The sequence below is a fragment of the Psammomys obesus genome, unplaced genomic scaffold (assembly GCF_907164565.1).
Source record: "Psammomys obesus unplaced genomic scaffold, mPsaObe1.curated_primary_1811, whole genome shotgun sequence".
NCBI lineage: Eukaryota > Metazoa > Chordata > Mammalia > Rodentia > Muridae > Psammomys > Psammomys obesus.
Genome location: NW_026585504.1, coordinates 9,313,106 through 9,332,977, shown reverse-complemented (window position 1 = coordinate 9,332,977; position 19,872 = coordinate 9,313,106). Strand labels below are relative to the sequence as shown.

The 19,872-nt window shown below is 42.1% G+C and overlaps 1 protein-coding gene across 2 annotated transcripts in view; it reads right to left on the bottom strand.

Annotated features, from left to right (window-relative positions):
- The window catches only part of Sppl2a (signal peptide peptidase like 2A), a 35,057-nt gene extending 23,610 nt beyond the window's left edge, over positions 1-11,447 (bottom strand). Inside the window, exons 1-7 of one of the 2 annotated variants that reach the window (XM_055618937.1) lie at positions 11,200-11,447; positions 6,849-6,968; positions 5,924-6,106; positions 5,417-5,506; positions 4,849-4,982; positions 2,851-3,002; positions 56-152 (exon numbers count right to left, since the gene is read on the bottom strand). In XM_055618937.1, the coding sequence (XP_055474912.1) occupies positions 56-152; positions 2,851-3,002; positions 4,849-4,982; positions 5,417-5,506; positions 5,924-6,106; positions 6,849-6,968; positions 11,200-11,265 (842 nt within the window). In that variant the 5' untranslated portion in view covers positions 11,266-11,447. The remainder of the gene's footprint in view (positions 1-55; positions 153-2,850; positions 3,003-4,848; positions 4,983-5,416; positions 5,507-5,923; positions 6,107-6,848; positions 6,969-11,199) is intronic. The other variant, XM_055618996.1, reaches the window with a different exon arrangement.
- Positions 11,448-19,872: the final 8,425 nt, after the last annotated feature.

Sequence of the window (19,872 nt, the reverse complement as noted above, 5' to 3'; positions counted from 1 at the left end):
TTTTTTTTGTACTAACTTCAAATACTCATTACAATAGTCTCCAAGAGATACGTACGTGCACTGTCCACACGGCATCCTATGAAGCAATGCAGCAAGACAGTTGAACAGGCTCATTGCTGACGCTATGCAAAAAATTGCTATCATAACGTAAACTAGAAAAGAACAAGATAGATATTAATTCTTTAGCTCTCTCTACTAGATCATATTTTCAATGTAATAATTATATTGTTATCTAAAGTAGCTGCTAAGCTGCAAGTGTTTTAAAGCAGGGTATGTTACGTGTGGCTTTAGTTCCATTAAATGCTACCAGGGCTGCTTTAAGTGGCTGAAGATGATTCTACATTTTCCTATTATTCAATAATTCAGAGTGACATGTCTGTTACACGTTTCTATGAGGTGAACTACGTGTATTTATAAATGTAACTTAAGTGCACGAACAGAAGGGCGGGTGAACCTTTGTGCATGTGTGTTTGCACATATGTGGGGGCACACACACGTAGGCAGGCATGTGCAGGGGCCAGAAGACAACCGCAGTTATTATTCCTCTGATGTCTTATTTGTCTTTTGTTTTATTTTTGAAACAGGGTGAGTCACTGGCCTGTGAGTTGTTTGCCAAGCAGACTATGCAGACTGGCCAGCAAGCTCCAAGGATCAACCTGCCTTTACCCAGTGCTAGAATTACAAGACTGTGCGGGGGGGGGGGGGAGGGAAGGGAAAGGTCTACCTGGGTTCTAGGACCGAACTCTAGTCTTGTCTGCACAGTAAGCGCTTTCCCAACTGGGCTACTCCTCCAAATCTTTTGAGTCTTGAGATTTGTGGCATGGAGTTGAAACTGGGCTTGAACTTTCTGTACAGTCAAGAATGACCTTGAAAACCCTGAACGCCTGATGCTTCTGTCTACCTCCCGACAGCTGGGGTCACAGGTGTGCTCCTCCACATCCGGCCTATTTGACACGTGGAACTGCATTGGAGCTTTGTGCGTCCTAGGTCAGTTCTCTACCAGCTGAGTTATACCCTCAGCTGGGTTAAGAAACCAAAAAATTTCGTAGCGCTGGCTGGTTGAGAACTTGCTATGTAGATCGGGCTAGAATTTGTAGAGATCTACCTGCCTCTGCCTCGCTAGTGCTGGGAATAGAAGTGTGTGCCACTGGGCTTGGCCTTGGATTCATAAACTATTAAGATTTTTTTTTTTTAAAGAAATGCAATCTAGGTATGAAAACAAATAGCTGCCTTTTGGATATCAATCATGTTATCCATGCTTTCCTATGGGGAATTTATCTGTAACAATTCGACCTATGTTAAAACTGTTAAAACCAAATCCAGCCAGGCATGTAAGCCACCAACTCAAGACTACTACAGAGAAGGTACCAGACTAGCCAGAGCTGCACAGCAAAATGGTGCCTTGAGAAAACAAACACACAAGTCCATTCAAGGAAACATCTTTGTTGCATCAGGATGCCAAGGCAGTAAAATTTGACAGGCATTATACACTATCCAGATTTATTTGAAAATTATTTCGAGATATTTTACCACTGCATTGTTAAAAGGGAGGAGTCATTATAATTTCCAATATTCCTTTTCTGAACGTTCAAGAAAATATTGTGATGAGAAATACAAGTAAGTTTGGGGTGCTTTGGTTTTGCAGGGAGCTGGATAAGCCACTCTAAGTCCCCGTTACGCCTATCTACCAGGTCAAGTTCATGAAGAGTATCCTGGGTGGTTGCAAGAATGAGATAAGCTAACGTACATGAAGCGCGGGGACAAAGCACGAGTCGATTACTGGTTCTGGGTGGTAGGAGCTGTGAGACAGACACGTCACGGACGGTCAGCTGGAACCCAGGCCTGACAACCTGGTGGAGTCCGTATCTCCTGAGGGCATCCTGGAGCTTCAGTGCCTCAGTGCCTCAGCCAACAGGGCGCTACCACTTCGGAAATGATTCCACGTGGGGAAGAACTTGATTTTCGTAACTTGGTGCCAGTTAGTCTTGTTTTAAATGAACCAAGTTGACCGGAAAGCACTCTCAAGAGCAACATTAATTACTTTAAGCATCTCTTAATCATAAAACGGCAGGGAAAGCCTTAGCAATTCAGTACCATTCTGCCAGTTGTAATAATATGCTAGGAAATAGCAGCCACCTTAGCCATGAAGACTCATTTAAGGTAAACAAAACCTCTCAATACCACACAAAACACTAACCAATCGTAATTTGACACTATGTCCTGGGATAATTAGGAGATTGAATGATTTCCTTCTCACATCCAAAATTTCACTTGTAAACAGGGTAAGTAGAATAAGTTCAAAAAAAAAATTCTCACTAGAAATTAAAATATGCTTTAGGGTAGAATAAATGTCTTCTTTAAGTTATTTTTACTTTAATTATGTGGTTACATGAATATCTCTGTGTGGGTATGTACATGTATGTCCAAGTGCCCAAGGAGGCCAGAGGCATTAGATCCCCCTGGAGCTAGAGTTACAGGTGGTTGTGAAGCTGCCTGACACGGTGCTAGGAACCGAACTCGGATCCTTGATAAGAGTAGTACATGCTCTTAACTGCTGAACCCCAATTTTTTCTTTTTTGAGATAGGGTCTCACTACACAATTCTGTAGTCTGTGCTGGTCTAGAATTTACTATCTAGGCTGGCCTCAGCCTCGTGAGAACATATATATGTTATCATCATATTTGAATTTTAACTATCTGTGTAATTGAAACCTGGCATTTTTGCCATGTTAAGCAGATCATATACTTGTTTTCCAGGTGAAATGTTTTAAAGGGAAACATAACTCTAACACTGTAAATGGGGCGGGAGGGTATATGCTCAAAGCAGCACGCATAAAAGCCAGCTTCTTACCAAGCCACTTGTAGAAAAAGTAAAGTAAGACGATCATTACACAGCAGATGACCACAAACACAATCACTGTAAGAGGGCTGAAGGTTAAGTACTCTTCCTTCTTCTTCCTCCTCTCTTTATCCTCAGTGTCGGCTGCGGCCTTCATGGTTTCCCTGGACAAATACACACAGGGAAACAGCAAGCCTTTACCAAGTGTGGTTATTTTTTAAAAACCCCTTCCTAACACCAATTTAATTTTAATTACAAAGGTAATGTACTTAAAAAAAATAAATGCCAAAAAGAAATATTTAATCTAAAAACTAAAACAACCTGTATTCCTACTCTTCAGAGATAATGTCATTACATGGCTGTGAAATAAGATTTTTTTAATGAAAACAAAAGTGTTAGGACGGATGGTATTTATTATATTAACAAATTAATGTTTACAGATGCTCTTACAACCAAGTTGGAAGAAGTATTTATGTTGACATAATAAGTTTTAAGATACAAACTTACAAACAGCATTACTAACCTACAGACAATAACGTATTTCTAAAATTAGTTTCTCTCAAGAGTGAACATTAAATTCTCCTACGAGCAAAGTCAGTATTTACTCTTATGTCTATTCTGTGTTCATTGATGTAACTTCAAGAATTTTTTAAATTATTAGATACAGTCCTACTCGTTACTTTCCATGGATTCTTCCAGCGAGTCCCCTCCTTCAGTAGCCTCCACTGTCAGCCTCATTGTCCCTTCCCAGTTACACAGAACCTACTCTGTGTTCCCAGCCCTAATTGTTTCACCTCTGCCCGGTTAAACTCTCTGTCATGCATCTTCCGGCCCCGGTTCTTAAGTCCAGGGTCACTGCAGATTTTAGGCTAAATAAAACTTTGGGGTCTAAAATTTGCACATTTGCAATTGTTAATCAACACACTACTTTGTCATTGGGGAATTACTGATGACTGGCATAGTCACAAGGGTGTGCCATCTGTGAGTCTGGACAGGTTGCCTGGAGACAGGGCAGGAGGCACCTACACCTCCCCTAGAACTCTAGCTCAGGACGTCAGGGCATTATCAGAAATTTTAGTAATGTGATATGTAAGTGGGGAAAGGCACCAAGCTTTGATATCTGTCATTGAAAATAAACTTTAAAAATTTACTGTAATGCACATGCAAGTCATAGTGATCCACGTTTTCATACTCCATGTATTAGAAAGCACAACGCACTCCCCCTTCTAAAACACACTCTTGCTATAGCTTGTAGCACAGGCTGGCCCTGAACTTACTATGTAACCCGGGGCCCTTCAGACTCATGATCCTCTTGCCTCAGATTCCTGGGTATGCACCACCATACCTGACAGAAGGGAGGGGCTGCCCTGGGATAGAGCCAGATGTAGCCCAGGCTGGGCTGGAACTCACTATGTAGTGAAGGATGACCTCCACCTCTCAAGCGCTGTGATTACAGGCATGGACATGGCTTTCATTAACAATATCTTGAAAGGGAGCCAACTACCATATATTGAATTTACCATATATTACATCCACACACATTAAATATTACCATTAATTGTATTCTTTTGAGAGTGCAGTGGCTTAAACAACTAGGCAAAAGTTGTTCAAAAACACTAGGCAAAAGCTCTTCCACTGAGCTACATTCCCAACACAAACTATGAAACTGTACTCTGTGTGTGTGTATGAAGCCACAGGTGTGTGCACGCATGCACCTGCCACAGTGAATACTTCACACTCGTGCAGTGAGTACTTCACCCACTGAGCCATCTCACCAGCCTCCCCCGACTGCTTGATGTGACTATGTGATGCTTGACCTATCAACAAATAATTCAGGTGCCTACAACTTTCCTATTAGTCTAAAAAGAAAGACAATCCTACAATCTGGTCTTATTGGCACTATATGCTGAGATCAGAAAAAAAAATTAAATATTCTTGTTATTAAGATTATCATGAAACATTAGTTAAAGCCAGTTATCAGGAAGCCATAAAAAGTTTAGCTAAACTTACAATTCAATGAGTCCACTCCAGTATCCTCCTAATGCCACAGTGAACACAGCAATTACAAAAATAACCACCATAGTATAGTCAAAGTCATGCCAGGATGGAGAATACATTTTCACGGTAATGTTATGTCCAAGAGTCTGAAGAGCAAAGTGACAGTTAAACACAGGAATGAATCTCCCCAGTTGGAGCACAGCAGCGACAACTACATCTTATGCCAGGGCAGACAGACACTTCATCACCCAGCTGAGAAGACCAGACAACAAGAGGCTATTCAAGGCCCTTCAAGCTTCTTGTTAGCAAGTGGAGGATGAGTAATAATCAAAATTAACTATAGTGATTAGAGCCGGGTGGTAGTGGTGCACACCTTTAATCCCAGCACTTGGGAGACAGAGGCAGGTAGATCTCTGAGTTTGAGACCAGCCTGGTCTACAGAGCAAGTTCAAGGACAACCAGGGTTACACAGGGAAACCCTGTCTCAACCAAAAGAGAAGAAAAAAAAAAAAAAAAGATAGTGATTCAACATAAACAACTGTACCATTTATAAACATCTAATATGCAATTATTAACTTACCTGTTCCATATCTTTAAAGTCTTTTTGGCTTATAACTGCAATTAGTATAGTCACATTTTGGAATTCAGATCTGTTCCTTGAGGAAGGAAACTACAAAAAAGAAATATGAAACTTGATTAGCTATACAAATATTATATTGAATTCTAAAAACAAATATTCATTACTCTTTCTTAATATATAAGTTTTCAAAATGTAATCCCTTTAACATGAACGTCAACTGTTATAAGTCATATGCTACACATGACACCATGCGGTACAGACGGTACATAGACATACAACACACATAGCACATTTGTGTCCAACCAAGTCATCTCAACTCGAGAAATACAGCAAAAACTACGAAACTTTTCAATCAGAATGTTTTATTAATAAATATAGAATGTTTATAAAAAATAATCTACACAATTACTAAAACTTCAGCTTCTAGAATGCACACAAGAGCTAACTCAGTCCCTGGGAGACTTGGTGTTAGGGGCCCAGTTGCAGTTACTCCGTTTTAGGACTTACTGGGACGCTGCTGTTGGCAATCAGCAATGCTTCAGCACCACCTTCCTGTGCAACTTTGGCTTTTTCAAGAAAATGGCAGGGTCCCCGTTGTACCACCACTGCTTTGTTCTTTATGCCACCGGGAGGAATATCAGAAGGGTGGCACAGTGGCGTGCCAGTCAGATTCATCAAGCTGAGAGCAGTCTGAAAAGGAGAAATGTTTTTAATAAGACACACACTTTATTTCACCTGACAGCCTTTGGCAAGGCGACTCCAACACTGCTTGGGCACAATGTTAGTTACTTCTGGGGGTGGAGCTCAGGGGTGCAGCGCGTACTTACTATGCCTGAGCTAACCGACAAAAACAGCTTCATGACAACAAGGATTAGAGGTACAAATTTCAAAATTCTCTAAATCTGGGGCTGGAGAGATAGCTCAGCAGTTTAGAATATTGGTTGCTCGTCTAGAGGACCCCGGTTCAATTCCCAGCTCCCACTTGTCAGCTCATAACTATCTGTAACTCCAGGCATCTGACATCCCCATGTGACCTCTGCAGAAACACAGACATACATGCAGGCAAAACACCTACACACATAAAGCAAAAGAAATAAAAATGAACCTTAATCATGCCCAGCACAGTGGCACATGTCATTAACACTAGCACTTTAGAACCAGAGACAAGCAGAGCTCTAAGACTTTGAGGCCAGCCTGGTTGACATAGTGAGTTCTAGGCTAGTCAAATCTATTTAGTGAAACCCTGTCTGAGAAAAAAAAAAAAAAAAATTCCCTAAATCATTTCTTTTATGGAGAGAAAAACACTTGACCAGAGTCAATCAAGTATTTATTAGTCTCCAAATATTACAACTGATTCACACCCTAAAATATAGTTATTGCTCATAGTCAATATTTTTAATATTATGCACAGTCATCATCTGTATTTACTTACTGCATTTCCTAGGGAGCCTGGAAGCCGTGTCCAGCTGGGGTCATAACGCATGCAGTAGTCCCTGGAAAGTGAAGAGTTGCCTGCTGCGGACGCGTGCAGGATGGCTTCCTGAGCAGCTGTCTAAGACACAAACAACTCTCATGGTGCTGGTCATAATCAGGCTGGCGGGCAACTAAGGATTTCAATGAAACTATTTATATGTGAGTTTGGTGGCATTTCCTAAGAAGGGTAAGTCTTCCACTGAGTTTATTTACTCATATTTCAATGGCTCAGGAATAATGAGATTACACTGGTCTAGAACTCATTCTTCGAGGAAAGGGAGTCACTGTCTTATAAGACTGACCCTGGCCTTGTTTTAAAGGCCACAGCCCTGAGACAGTTGTTGCTGTGATGTAATAATGCCAGTCTGCCCTCTCAGCTTGACACTTTCCTCCCGGCTCTTTTATGAGTTATGACTTCATTGTTCACATTCATCTAGGAAGATGTACTCAAAACCTCTAGTACTTCTACCTAGGATTAAAGAGACATGGGATAAGATAACAATCTGGAATTTAAAAGCAGTTTTTACTCAAGTCTTCAGCAGTCTTCAACTGCCTATCCAAATACACCAATGCAGAGTTTAAGATAAAAATTACCTGGTGGGTTCCAAGGCACACGCCTGTAATCCCAGCACTCAGGAGGCAGAGGCAGGCAGATCTCAACGAGTTTTGAGGCCAGCCTGGTCTACAGAGTGAGTTCCAGGAGAGCCAGAGCTGTTACAGAGAGAAACCCTGTCTCGAAACAAACATAAAAATGCCAAGCATGGCGCTCATGCCTTCAATCCCATTGGTCAGAAGTCAGAGGCAGGTGGATCTCTGTGAGTTTTGGGAAAGCCAGGGTTACACAGATAAACACTGACTCAAAACAATCAAAAATGATGAAACAAACGAACAAATGGAGAGCTAGAAGGGCTGGCAAGATCGCTCAGTTGGCAATGGCACTGGTCACCAAGACTGACCATCTGATCCCAGGACTCACATGGGAGATGGAGAGAAATAACTTCCAAAAGTTGTCCTCAAATAAGGACACATATGCCCTGGCATACACAACATACCACCTCCAAATAAATAAGATAATTAAAAAAAAAAAAAAAGAGCTAGAATACTTTCCGTTTGTCTTCTTTCCTATTGCCTAGAAAGACAGGGGAACAGGTACAAAGTGATAGGAAATGGTAATGTACACAAAGGTGAGAAGAGGGAGACATGCAGAGACACCCTCAAATGTTCAGAATACTGCTCCCATCACCCACCTCCTTCAGTATGGCTTCTTCCCATCTTCTCTGTGAGCAGATTTGTTTCAAAAGCCACAAAGAAGAGCAAGAGGTCCAGGGAGATGTGTGAAAACACAAACAGCCAGCTGAGCACGGTGGCACACACCTGTAATCCCAGCACTCAGGAGGCAGAGGCAGGCAGATCTCTGAGTTTGAGGCTAGCCTAGTCTACAGAGTGAGTTCCAGGACAGCGAGAAATACACAGAGAAACCCTGTCATTAAAAAAAAAAAAATGTTGTTTGTTTGTTTTTCAAGACAGGGTTTCTCTGTGTAGCCTTAGCTGTCCTGGACTTCACTCTGTAGAAGACTAGGCTGTCCTTGAACACAGAGATCCTCCTGCCTTTGCCTCCCAAGTGCCGGGGATTACAGACACGCCCCATCACTGAGCAGCTAAATCATTCTTCTTGTTAAGGTGATTTTCTCAGGCGTTTTGTCATAGTGACAGCAGGCTAACTAACAGAGAAAAATAACAACACAAGGAGAGGTTGTTGCTTGTGACTGACTATAGCTGCTAACATACATCATGGGCCTTTGCAGAAGTCTGGGGTTTGGAGGCTAGAGAAAGCATACAATGCTGCAAAAAAAGAGCTTATCAAGGCCATTCTGGGGAGACAACAGAAGAGCAGAATGCTGACAGAAATACAGACAGTAAAAAGGCATGCTCATGATAGAATGTTGGCTCTATCTGGAATTAGGCTAAAAGCAATGCATGGACACTGTGGCAAAGAACTTGTCTTCATTTTGTCCATACTCTAACTCTGTGGGAAGCTGGGTCTAAAGGACTAACCTGAAAGAAGCAATGCCCAGGTAGCACAGGGTCAGACTCTATCACAGCGGTATTACTGCATGCTTCAGTAAGATTTACAATGAGAACTGGGAGCATAGCTACCACAAAAAAATATTTGGGAACCTTGCAGTTTGTCTAGAAAAGGGATATGTTTAAAGTTGCAACCAAGGAAACCTATCACCCATCACACCTCCAAACATTAAACAACAACAACAACAACAAAAAACTTATTCCGGAGTAGACTAGGGATTTGGCTCAGTTGGTAGAGCACCTGCCTATCATTCATAAAGCCTTGGCTTTGAGCACAGTGCTCTATGCCTACAAACCCTGCACTCTAGACAATGGTCATTCTTGGGGAGCTTAAGGTCAGCCTGGGCTACACATGACCCTGTTTCAGGGAAAAACAAACACACACAAACAGGGCCAAATACTTCACATGAGGACAGTACTTAAAACTAGCTCGCTAAAGCTGGGCAGTGGTGCATGCCTTTAGTCCCAGCACTTGGGATGTAGAGGCAGATGGATCTCTGTGTGTTTGAAGCCAGGCTGGTCTACAGAGAATGTTCCAGGACAGCCAGAGCTACACAGAGAATCAAAAAACAAACAAAAAGAAAAAAATGTTAACTATGTAACCCATTGCCCTTTCCATGCCACCCATTACATATTCCACCTTCAGTAACAACCACCATGTGGATTTATCAGTTTTTGTTTGTTTGTTTCCTTGAGTCAGGGTTTCTCTGGGTAGCCCTGGCTGTCCTGGAATTCACTCTGTAGACCAAGGCTGGCTTCAATTACACAGAGATCTGCCTGCCTTTGCCCCACAAGTGCTGGGATGAAAGGCATGTGCCGCCACTACCCAACAACGTGGGTTTATCAAGAGTTGGTCTTTCTTGGAACTATAAGTATGTAAACATTTTTTCTTAAGCATCTTAAGAGATTCAATGAATGCTAAGTTTAACATATAGGTTACAGGCTCATGACATCTACACACCCTCTGAGGTGTTCTTTGGACCTAAATGTTACTATCTGATTATCCAGTATATACCTTAAAGACACAAAGTAATGCTGCTGTGCTATTATTCTCTCCTCAAAATACTTTTTGCATGAGCTCTCTCCTGTATAATCCTAATGCTGTTCCAGCGAAGTTTTGAGAACACCAAAGGTTACTTTTCTTTTCTTTTTTTTAAACAGTTTTGGGTTTAGACTTTCTCAAAGACCTTTTAAAGCTAAAGCGCAGAGTAACAAAATACAGTCTCTCAGAGAAGTTACACTTTCTAAGGGTAGTAAGCGCATACGCTGTTTACACAACAGCGTGCAAACACTGGTAAAAGTTCCCAACATGAAACTCCAGAAAAGAAAGTGAAAAGAAACAAAATCTGCAACACTAAAAGACAACTTCCTGGTCACATACTGGAGCTCAAATTACTTGATGCTTAATTTGAAAACATTATTTCTGCAAATATGGGTATGTGTGCACATATTTGGTGTTTGTTTTTTTTTTTTTTTTCTTAACCAGACTCCCACCCCTTTAGATTTCAAACTATTCAAACCTCTAATTTTGTTTTTTAAAGTACAAAACAAGCACAAAACAAATCCACACAGTAAGACTCAGTAAGCTCCTCACAGAGAAGGCACTCTATGGGAGTGGAAGGAAAGCATATGAATATATTCATATGGATATACAGAGAAATGCATGTGAGCGCAGTTGGCTAAAGAACAGTCCAGAACACGACCACCCGGAGCCCCGTCGATACCTGCCTCCTCCCACTTTTATTCTGGGCAAGAGGCAGCAGTAAGAAGGGCTACACAAATAAACACAGAAGTGAATTTTTTTTTTTTTTTAATTAGAAAGAACACCTGCCAAGCACTGCGGAAAAATTACAGGGAGGTCTCCAGGACTGGAGGGAGCCTCACCCTCTCCCGCGTGCCCATTCCTCCCCCCGCCCTGCAGGTTTCTTCAGGGGTGGGCATGTCTCAGAATTTCAGGGCACAGCGGGGTGACCAGTGCTGGGACCCAAGGGCAGAGCTGTGAGACGGGCCGGGGGTGGGGGAAGGAGGAGGGGAAGGGAGAGCAGGGGGGGAGGGGGAGAGAGGAGAAGGGATGGGGGAGGAAGGGGAGGGAAAAGCGGAGGGGAAGGGAGGGCAGGGGGAGGGAGGGGAGGGCAGGGGAGGGGAGCGGAGGGTAGGGCAGGGGAAGGGAGGGCCGGGGAGGGGAGGGGAAGGGGGAAGGGAGGGGAGAATAGTGTGGCTCTCACCAGTCCGAGCAGGCAGCTCCAGAGCAGGGCGGCCACGGGAGCCTGAGGGGAGCGCAGCAGCCCCATCCCGCGGGTGGGCAGCTGGGCGCAGGCTGCGCTGGCACTACCGGGACCTCTGAGATGCAGCCCGGACTTCCTCTTCCGGTCCCTCCCTCGGAGTGCTGGGCCGGGACTCCGGGGGTGACGATCGGCTCTGGGCGCTGCTCCTGGGAAGAACCTTTTAACTGTGTAAATCCCCGGTTCCCGTTCGTTTCACTCTAACTGCGGCCGCCGCCCAAGCAAAGCCGCTGGGCTTTGACCACCATTGGGGTTTTGCGTTCAATAAACCATCGGTATTTCACTGAGATTGGCTCTCGAGTGGTTTGTGTGGCAGTTCTTAAGGCTATCACATAGGCTAGTTTGCTGTGCCATCTCAATATTTCTGTGCAGTTTTTCTTTAAAAAGTATGTATTTATTATTTATTATGTATATGGATGATGTGTGCGCATAAGAGTGCATACACAAGAGTGTGGAAGTCAGAAGACACACAGAGTCAGTTATTTCTGTCTGCTCGCAGAGCGTGGGCTCTGGGGATAGAACTCACATCAGCAAGCTACTGAGCCATCTTGCCAGCCTTACATAGGCTTTTTTCAGTTTAAAAACTGTTCTGCTTACTTGTAAAAATGTCAGAATTTCCTTTGTGAGCAACATTAATTTGGAAGTTGAAAGAAGGGGAGGAAGATTGAAAGAGAAGAAGAGTATCAAGTCTGTGGTCTCAACTGTGAGCACGATTTCTTCCTAATCCTATCAGAATGTTTCCTCCTCATTCACAGCCCTTGTGAAGGATGAAGTAAAGAAAAAAGAAAGGTGAGTGGGAAAGAAAAGTGTAGAGGAATTTTAATCCAGCAACATGACTGCTCTGAACACACCCAAAGATCTTCCAGGTCTGTGTGATCCAGCTGGAATGCTGACACCCCTATAGTACACACCCAAACAATGAAAGTAAAGTTAGTTTGTGGAAGGAAGCAGCCATGTTTGAAAGTGATGTCTAATTGAGAGGCAGACAAAGTGATGAATCAGAGAAGATTTGACAGAGCAGGCTATGACCAACTCTCATGAGAAAAGTGAGAGAGTGTGTGTGCTTTGCTGGGACAGTTTTACATAGACAGATTGTAGAGAGAACAAGCTAAACACAGGTGAAGACAGAGGAGCCAAAGAATAAGGAGGCAGAAAATTAGAACAGATTGCTAGAGTTAGTTTGAGTCAAGCAGAGCAATTCAGTCAGAAGTGAGAGAATCCAGTTTGAATCAGTCAGATTGAAGAGGAGTTTGACCCAGAAAAGCTGAGTTGAACCAGCCAGCCAGAGTTCAGAAAGAGCTAGAAAGGATGAGCTTATTCAGCAGTAAGTCTCAGAGGCTGAAAATATTCCAGTCCTAGATTAGATTGTACAGGGAAACTAGAAGCTTCCAGGAATAGGCCTGGGTTAGCAGATGAAGGTAGTAAGCCTCCAAGACAACAATTGAATCAGGCAAATAAAAGTTACTTTTACAGTAAAGGACATTTGTTTACTGCCTTTATTTCTTGGAAAGCTGTGAAAGATTTATTTGAAGAATACCTGTGTGGCACATACTTTTGCATATATACATGAGAGAGAAGGAAGGTATCGGTACTTATATATTTTTGGTAAATGTTTATTTTTCTATAGAAACTGTATAAATACCCAACTATAGAAAATAAATGTCATTAGATTAAAGATCTACCTGGTTTATAAACATGTTTGGTGCATAGAAATTCTTTTATAGCTAAACATACCATATTGGACAATACAACCATTCCTTTTGTAGTTGTGTACCCAAGAGAAAAGAAAGCAAATGTTTGTGAAGACATATCTGTGAGGGACTAAGTGACTGTGTACTGATCCCAAACTATAAGCAATTCACTTGGATTAGATGTGGTTTGTTCGTGAAAGGTTCATGTGTTTGGAGGCTTAGTTCTCAGCGGCTAGGGTTGAGGCTGTAACACCTTTAACAGAAGGTGCCTGTAATGTCTTCTATGCTCATCCATGAGGTAAATGACAGAGCTGCCCCTTTGTAAAGGTGAATCAATTTTTATTGTGTATCATATTTTAAAATCCATCACTCTGTTATATATGTATATGTATATGTATATATATATATATATATATATATATATATATATATATATACTTCGTTTCTCTTTGTGTATGTGCATAATACATAAGCGTGTATAACATGTGTACGTATGTGTAACTTTGAATCCAGGTCCAAAAGCATGCAGTGTTTGTCTTTCTGCTTCTGGCTTTTTTCGCTTGATACAATGATTTCCACTCTGGTCCATTTGCCTGCCAACAGATGATTTTATAATGCAAAAAACTTGTATTGTGTACATGTATCACATATTCTTTACCTGTTCTTCCTTCAAGAAGCACCCAAGCTGGTTCCATTCCCTGGCCGTTAGTCTAAGTTGCCTTAGACTCCCTTGGACATATGCCCCAGTGTACCTAGATGATATAGGAGAGACCCACTTTAAGTTTTTTGAGTAACATCACCCAGGGCTTCAATGGTGGATATACAAATTTACATTCCTACCAATAAGGAATAATTATTCCTCTTCCCCCACTCCCAGCATTTGTTATTGTTTGTTTTCTTAATGGCAGCCATCTGACCCCGGGGAAACAGAGTCTTTGGGACAGAGTCTCATTCTATAACTTCTGGCTGTCCTAGAACTCACTATGTAGACCAGGCTGGCCTTGACCTGACAGAGATCTACCTGCCTCTGCCTCCTGAGTGCTGGGATTAAAGGGCTGCTTGTGCCAGCACACCTGGCTGAAACAGAATCTCAAAGAAGTTTTAATTTGCATTTCCCTGATGCCCTGGGGAGTCACCACTTTCAGGTGTGGTTGGCCGCTTGAGAGCTGCCTGTCTGCTTCATTAGTCTAGTCATTTGTTGTATGATCTGGTTTCTTGTATTTAACTTTTACAGTTCTTTATACATCCTGGCTATTAATTCTCTTTGTGATGTATAGTTGGCAAAGTTTTTGTTTTTGTTTTTTTTTCCACACACTATTGGGCCTATAGTATAGGTTGTCTACTCACTCTGGTGGCTGTTTCCTTTGCTATGGAGAAGTTTCTTAAATTCCTCTAATCCCTTTAGTCAGTTCTTCAGATTATTTCCTGCGTTGCTAGAGTCCTATCCAGAAAATCCATGCCTTTGTTGTTACAGATGCTTTGGTTGTTTCTAATCCTTGGCTATTGAGAACGATGCTATTTCAGTGATTATTTAGTCCTCAGACTCAGTAATTATCTTGCTGCCTGGTGAAATAGCAAGTCAGAGTTTCCTAGCACTTCTTTGTGGCAGAGGTTGTCTGGCTTTGGTCAGTTACTTTCCTCTCTGACACCTGTTCATGAGGCATTTCTCCTTGAGCAGAGGACATGACGTGAATGCTTCCTGGTTCACAGGCATGACTAGACATGAAGAGAAGCTGTCAACTGGGCTTTTGTCACTGTGAGCTCTGCTTTCTCGCTCACGCAGAGTCATTGCTTTCTGCAATGACTCTTCTCTTTGAAATGATGTCAGTGAAATAGCAGACACTTCCTCCATTAGAGGTAGGTTGGAATGTTAAGTCAGTCACAGAGAATTCTAAAAAGAAGCATTCGGTAGACCGAAAGGAGAAAGGATTTCACGTGCTACATGAGTGAAAGTACCACATTACCCAAGGTGATAGAACACATTCAGGATTTGGTTGTCTCTGCCTAGGAATCTTTGGTTAGTTGATTGCGTTTGTTGGATTTGTTTTGTTTTATTTGTTTTTATGGGTATGTGTGTGAGTCTCTGTCAGTGTATGTCATTTTTGTGTGTGTCCAGGCAGGACAGAAAAAGGTGTCACATTTCCTAGGGCTGAAGTTATAAGCAGTTGCGAGCGTCCCAAAATATAGGCTTCAAACTCTTCCTTCCTTCCTTCCTTCCTTCCTTCCTTCCTTCCTTCCTTCCTTCCTTTCTTTCTTTCTTTCTTTCTTTCTTTCTTTCTTTCTTTTTTCCTTTTATTATTAGGTTTTATTTCTTCACACTTTATATCCCAAACACAGCTTTCTCCCTTCTCTCCTCCTGGTTGTGCCCTCTCACCTTCTTCCTCCTTCCCTTTCCCCTACTTCTCAGAAAAGGGGAGCCCCCCCCCCCGTATCAACCCTCCCCAGAACATCAAGTCACCTCAGGACTGAGCATGTCATCATCCACTGAGGCCAGGCAAGGCAGCCATCTAGGGGGAAGGTGATCCAAAAGCAGGTGACAGGGTCCATGTCAGAGACAGCTCCCCTTGCTGGGGAGCTCATAAGAAGACCAAGCTGCTCATGGGTTACATGTGTGTAGGAGGCCTAGGTCCAGACCAGACATGCTCTTTAGTTGGTGCTTCAGTCTGTGAAAGGCCCCAGCCACTGAGTACTCGCTCCAGTCTTTCCTTAGGAATCTTTACCCTCTTAACAGGGTAAGGAACTTTTTCCCCCTTTAAGGCATGTTATTATGTATCTCAAGCTGTTTTCCAGCTTTATAACCTTGAACTTATGATCCTCCTTCCTTTGTCTCTTGAGCGCTGGGATTTCTGGCCAGCGGGAGCCACCTCTCCAAGTTTTATGCCTAGGGATCCAACCAGGGTTTCCTTCATGCTGGACAATAATCCTACCAAATGAAACACATTCCCAGTAGGTAACTAAAGCCATTTATTGAATGCAAAGCCAGGAAATGCTCACCAGTGTCTTACCAACTGTTTCTTGTTTTACTTTGGTTTTGGGTTTTGAGTCAGGGTCTCACTCTGTAGCCTGGGCTGGACTGGGACTTACAGCCCTTCTCCTGTTTAACTTCCTAAACAGGATTATTGCCATGAGTCCCATGCCTAGCTGTCTTTCTTTTGTTCTTTAAGCTTGTGCTCACTGCTTTTTTTAGATGCATTTTTATTATTTTATGTGTATGAGTGTTTTGCCTTCATGTGTGTCTGTGCACCACACATGCTGGTACTTGAGGAGACAGTGAGCCTCTATGTGGATGCTGGAAATTGAACCCGGGTCCTTTGCAACAAGTGCTCTTAACCACAAAGCCAACTCTCCAGCCCTCACTGCTTTGTTGTTGTTGTTGCTGTTAAGAATCTTTATATATTAGCCGATTTAATACATTTGAACTAGTTTCATGAGGTAAATTGTTGCTCCTATTTTTAAATTATTTTTAAGCTATATTACATATTGGATGTGGGGAGCAGATGAAGTCCTGAGTGAATGTGTATAGTTGACACGAGGACGGCCATGTCAAAGATCCCAATGCCTCAAAGCCAAGTGGATGGCCATGCCTTCAGCTGGTCTGAGCACAGAGGTTGATAGGATGTGTAGCAAGTATTAACCAAAGCTTCCTCCCTGAGATGGCAGCCTGAGCCTGCACCCTTATCTAGACCCCCTCCCAAGGTTAGGTACCCGGCCTCCTCCTTCATCTGTGTAGAATGGCCCATCTCCATCAGAGCTCACCGCTCACCCAACCCTAGCATTTCCAGGTGTGTGTCTGTCCTTTGTTCCTTGTTGCCGCAGTCAGCTCAGTCCCAAAGCTGTGCAGTTTGACACAGTACAGGTGTTTTGTCTGCATGTATGTCTGTGCAGCATAAGCATGACTGGTGCCCATAAAGATGAGAAGAGGATGTTGGGTCCCCTGAGATTCAGGAGTTATAGATGAACCACTCTGATTACAGTGAACCACCATGTGGGTGCTGAGAGTCCAATCAGGATGCTCTGGAAGAGCAGGCAGAGTTCTTAATCACTGATACGCCTCTTGCTGAGAAAACTGAGTGGGAAAATTACACATATGAAATCTCCCAGCAAGACATGGGGAAGGTACTTCAACATAGACATTTTTATTCCCATGTATGTTTCCATAGATTCTCAATGAGTGTTCAGCAAATTAAAAGCTTTGACAAATAGCTAAATATTGTCGACTTTAGAGCTTTGAATTTGACAAAACTACCCTTGAAGGACCTTCTAAAGCATAGGTAATGTAGTCTTCTGTGGAATGGCTGGATTTAATTTCAAACAAAATTAGTTTGATTTTTTTTCTTTTTTCTCTTTACTCACCCTCCAGCTTGGACTTCGCTTTGAAAGTCCAAGAGTTGAGCTGCAGATATAGCTCATCGGTGGTGGGGCCTGTGTAACATGCACAAGGCCCTGTATTTGATTTGATCCCCCCACACACACCTCTTTGTTGATAACAAGGAGAAAACTGCAATTTTCTGATTTAATGATTTTTCAGTCGTCTTAACATTTTCAAGTTAGACAGCTTACAAAGAAAGTTTTAAGTTATCAAGTAAGTCCTAATAAAAGTTTGATTTTCTACACTCTAGGACATATTTTTATACTAGTTATAAATATAACTAGATTCACGCGTAAGACAGTGCTATAGAGGTTTTATATCGAGACCTATATTTTATTTTTTATAAATGAATTTTTTTAATTTTTAAAATGATTTATTTTTATTTTATGTGTATAATGTTTTGCCTGTGTGTCTCTATGTATACCACATGCACACTGGTGCTTGCAAAAATCAGAAAAGGGCACCAGATGTCCAGAACTGGAAGTACAGATGGTTGTGAGCTGCTGTTGGAATGCTGGGAACCAAACCTGGGCCCTCTGCTATACCAGCAAAGCTCCCTTACCTGCTGCCCAACTCTCCAGCAATTGAATGGATTGTTTTAAAGCAGAGCTAATCTATTGCAAGTTGGAGTTCTGTTGAACCTATCATTAAGACATAACCAGAGGTGTTATTGTCTGCATGAATTAGTGTGACTGCAAGGTGCATTGGCTGATTTTTAGATATTGTGAAAACAACAACAACAACAAATTTTTAGGCGTAGCAGATTGACTTGTGTGTTGCCCAAATCTCCTCTGGGCCCCAGATGAATTAACATGGTTTTCTGGGTGAGCACTGCGCTAGTACTATCTCTTGGTGTGGTAAGGACTACTCCAGCCTTCTAAAACTCGTTTCATATAGACAGGAACTTCCAAATTAATAAGCTATTACTCAGAGCAAATAAATACAGTCAAGTGTCCTTTGATGAATAAAGATACTTTTAAGTGTGATTATGGAAGAGTAATTTACCACCTCAGGACATTTCTGACTATTTTGCTAAGACTCGAGGAACCCTGGCTTGCTCGGTGGTAGATTCAGTTTTGAGTGCCAATGCAGTTCACACGACAGCTCCAATTACATGTAAAGTGAATAAAACATGTTTGTGGTGCTCTTTTCTATAATAACACTGGTTCACAAAAATAAATTAGCATTATTTTGTGGTTGAGTCAGGGTCTTGCTGTGTAGCCTAGAATTCTCCATGCTGATCTGATCTGGAATGAGCAATCCTCCTGCTCCAGTCCCCTGAGGTTTAAGATCCTCCTGCTCCAGCTCCTCCCCCCCACCCAAGGTTTGAGATAAAGTGAATTAAGTCAGTACTGTAAACTGTCTAAGTTTGGCAGGGATGTGACCCTCATAACAATATGTCAGCTGACCCCTTCCTGGACTTCTTTGTTGGAACTATAAAGCATATAATTATATTTCCTCATTAGCAAGGCTTGATATTACTAGCCATCCCCTCCTTTTTCTCATTTATCATTAACTTGCATCTGCCATTCTGTGTCAGGTGCGCATATCAGAGATCACGTGATAGGGCTATATCCTACAGCTGCCCTAGTCCAGGCATTACCGAGTAACTGGGTCAATGAGTACAGCAGGTCATCAGCTAAGATGGGAATATCAACTTAAAGGAAAAAAAAAAATTTTTTTTGGAGGTGACTCACTGTCATGAGATGTAGACTTAAAGTTTACAATGGGTAGTTCCAAACCCATGATCACATAGGCCATGGTTGAACTCAGCAAGTCACGGTATAAAACAGGGAAGCGTATGTGTGGGAAAGGTATCTGTAGGAGGGAGAGGAGAGACAGTGGGCCGTGAGAAGAGTCAGAACGTGTTCCATGCATACAATCATGGGAACACAAGGTTAATTAGTTAAAGATCTCTAACAGTAAATCAATAATGAAAGAGTGAATCTTAAGAGGTAAGGGGTGGAAGACGCGTTTGACAGCTAGTCAACAGTATTCTTTACAGATTTCAAGATGGGAGGGTCGGTAGAAGTAGTGATGAGTGCTCAGAAACTGAGAAGACCTTCACCATCAGTGCCCATTCACAAAATAACCTCTCAGTTGGAAAGCAGATTTGGATGAGGCCCTGGGCTCAATCCCCAGCAACAAAAAGGAAAAGGGAGGACTAAAATGAAAGGAAGAAAGAAAAAAACCCTTGCTAGTATTTGCCTCTCAGAACAGTTTCCTGACTTCTGTCAACACTGTTTTGTCTCATTTTACACGTCAGATTAATTGGATCATCTGGATTGTATTCTTGATTTCTCTCTCATTGCATTTCCGAAGTTCATCCATATTGCTGTACAGGACTGTAGATTGGCAATTTTCACTATTCTATTTCATGACTCTACAATAATTATGAATATACTACAGTTGGTTATCTATCTTTATTTTGGCTAATACCAAGAAAAAGAACATTTTTTTGTGTTTTTTTTTTGGGGGGGGGGAGGGAGCTTTTTGTGCTTTTGTTCAGTTTGATTTGGTTTTTTGTTTTGTTTTCCAAGACAGGCTTTTTTGGTA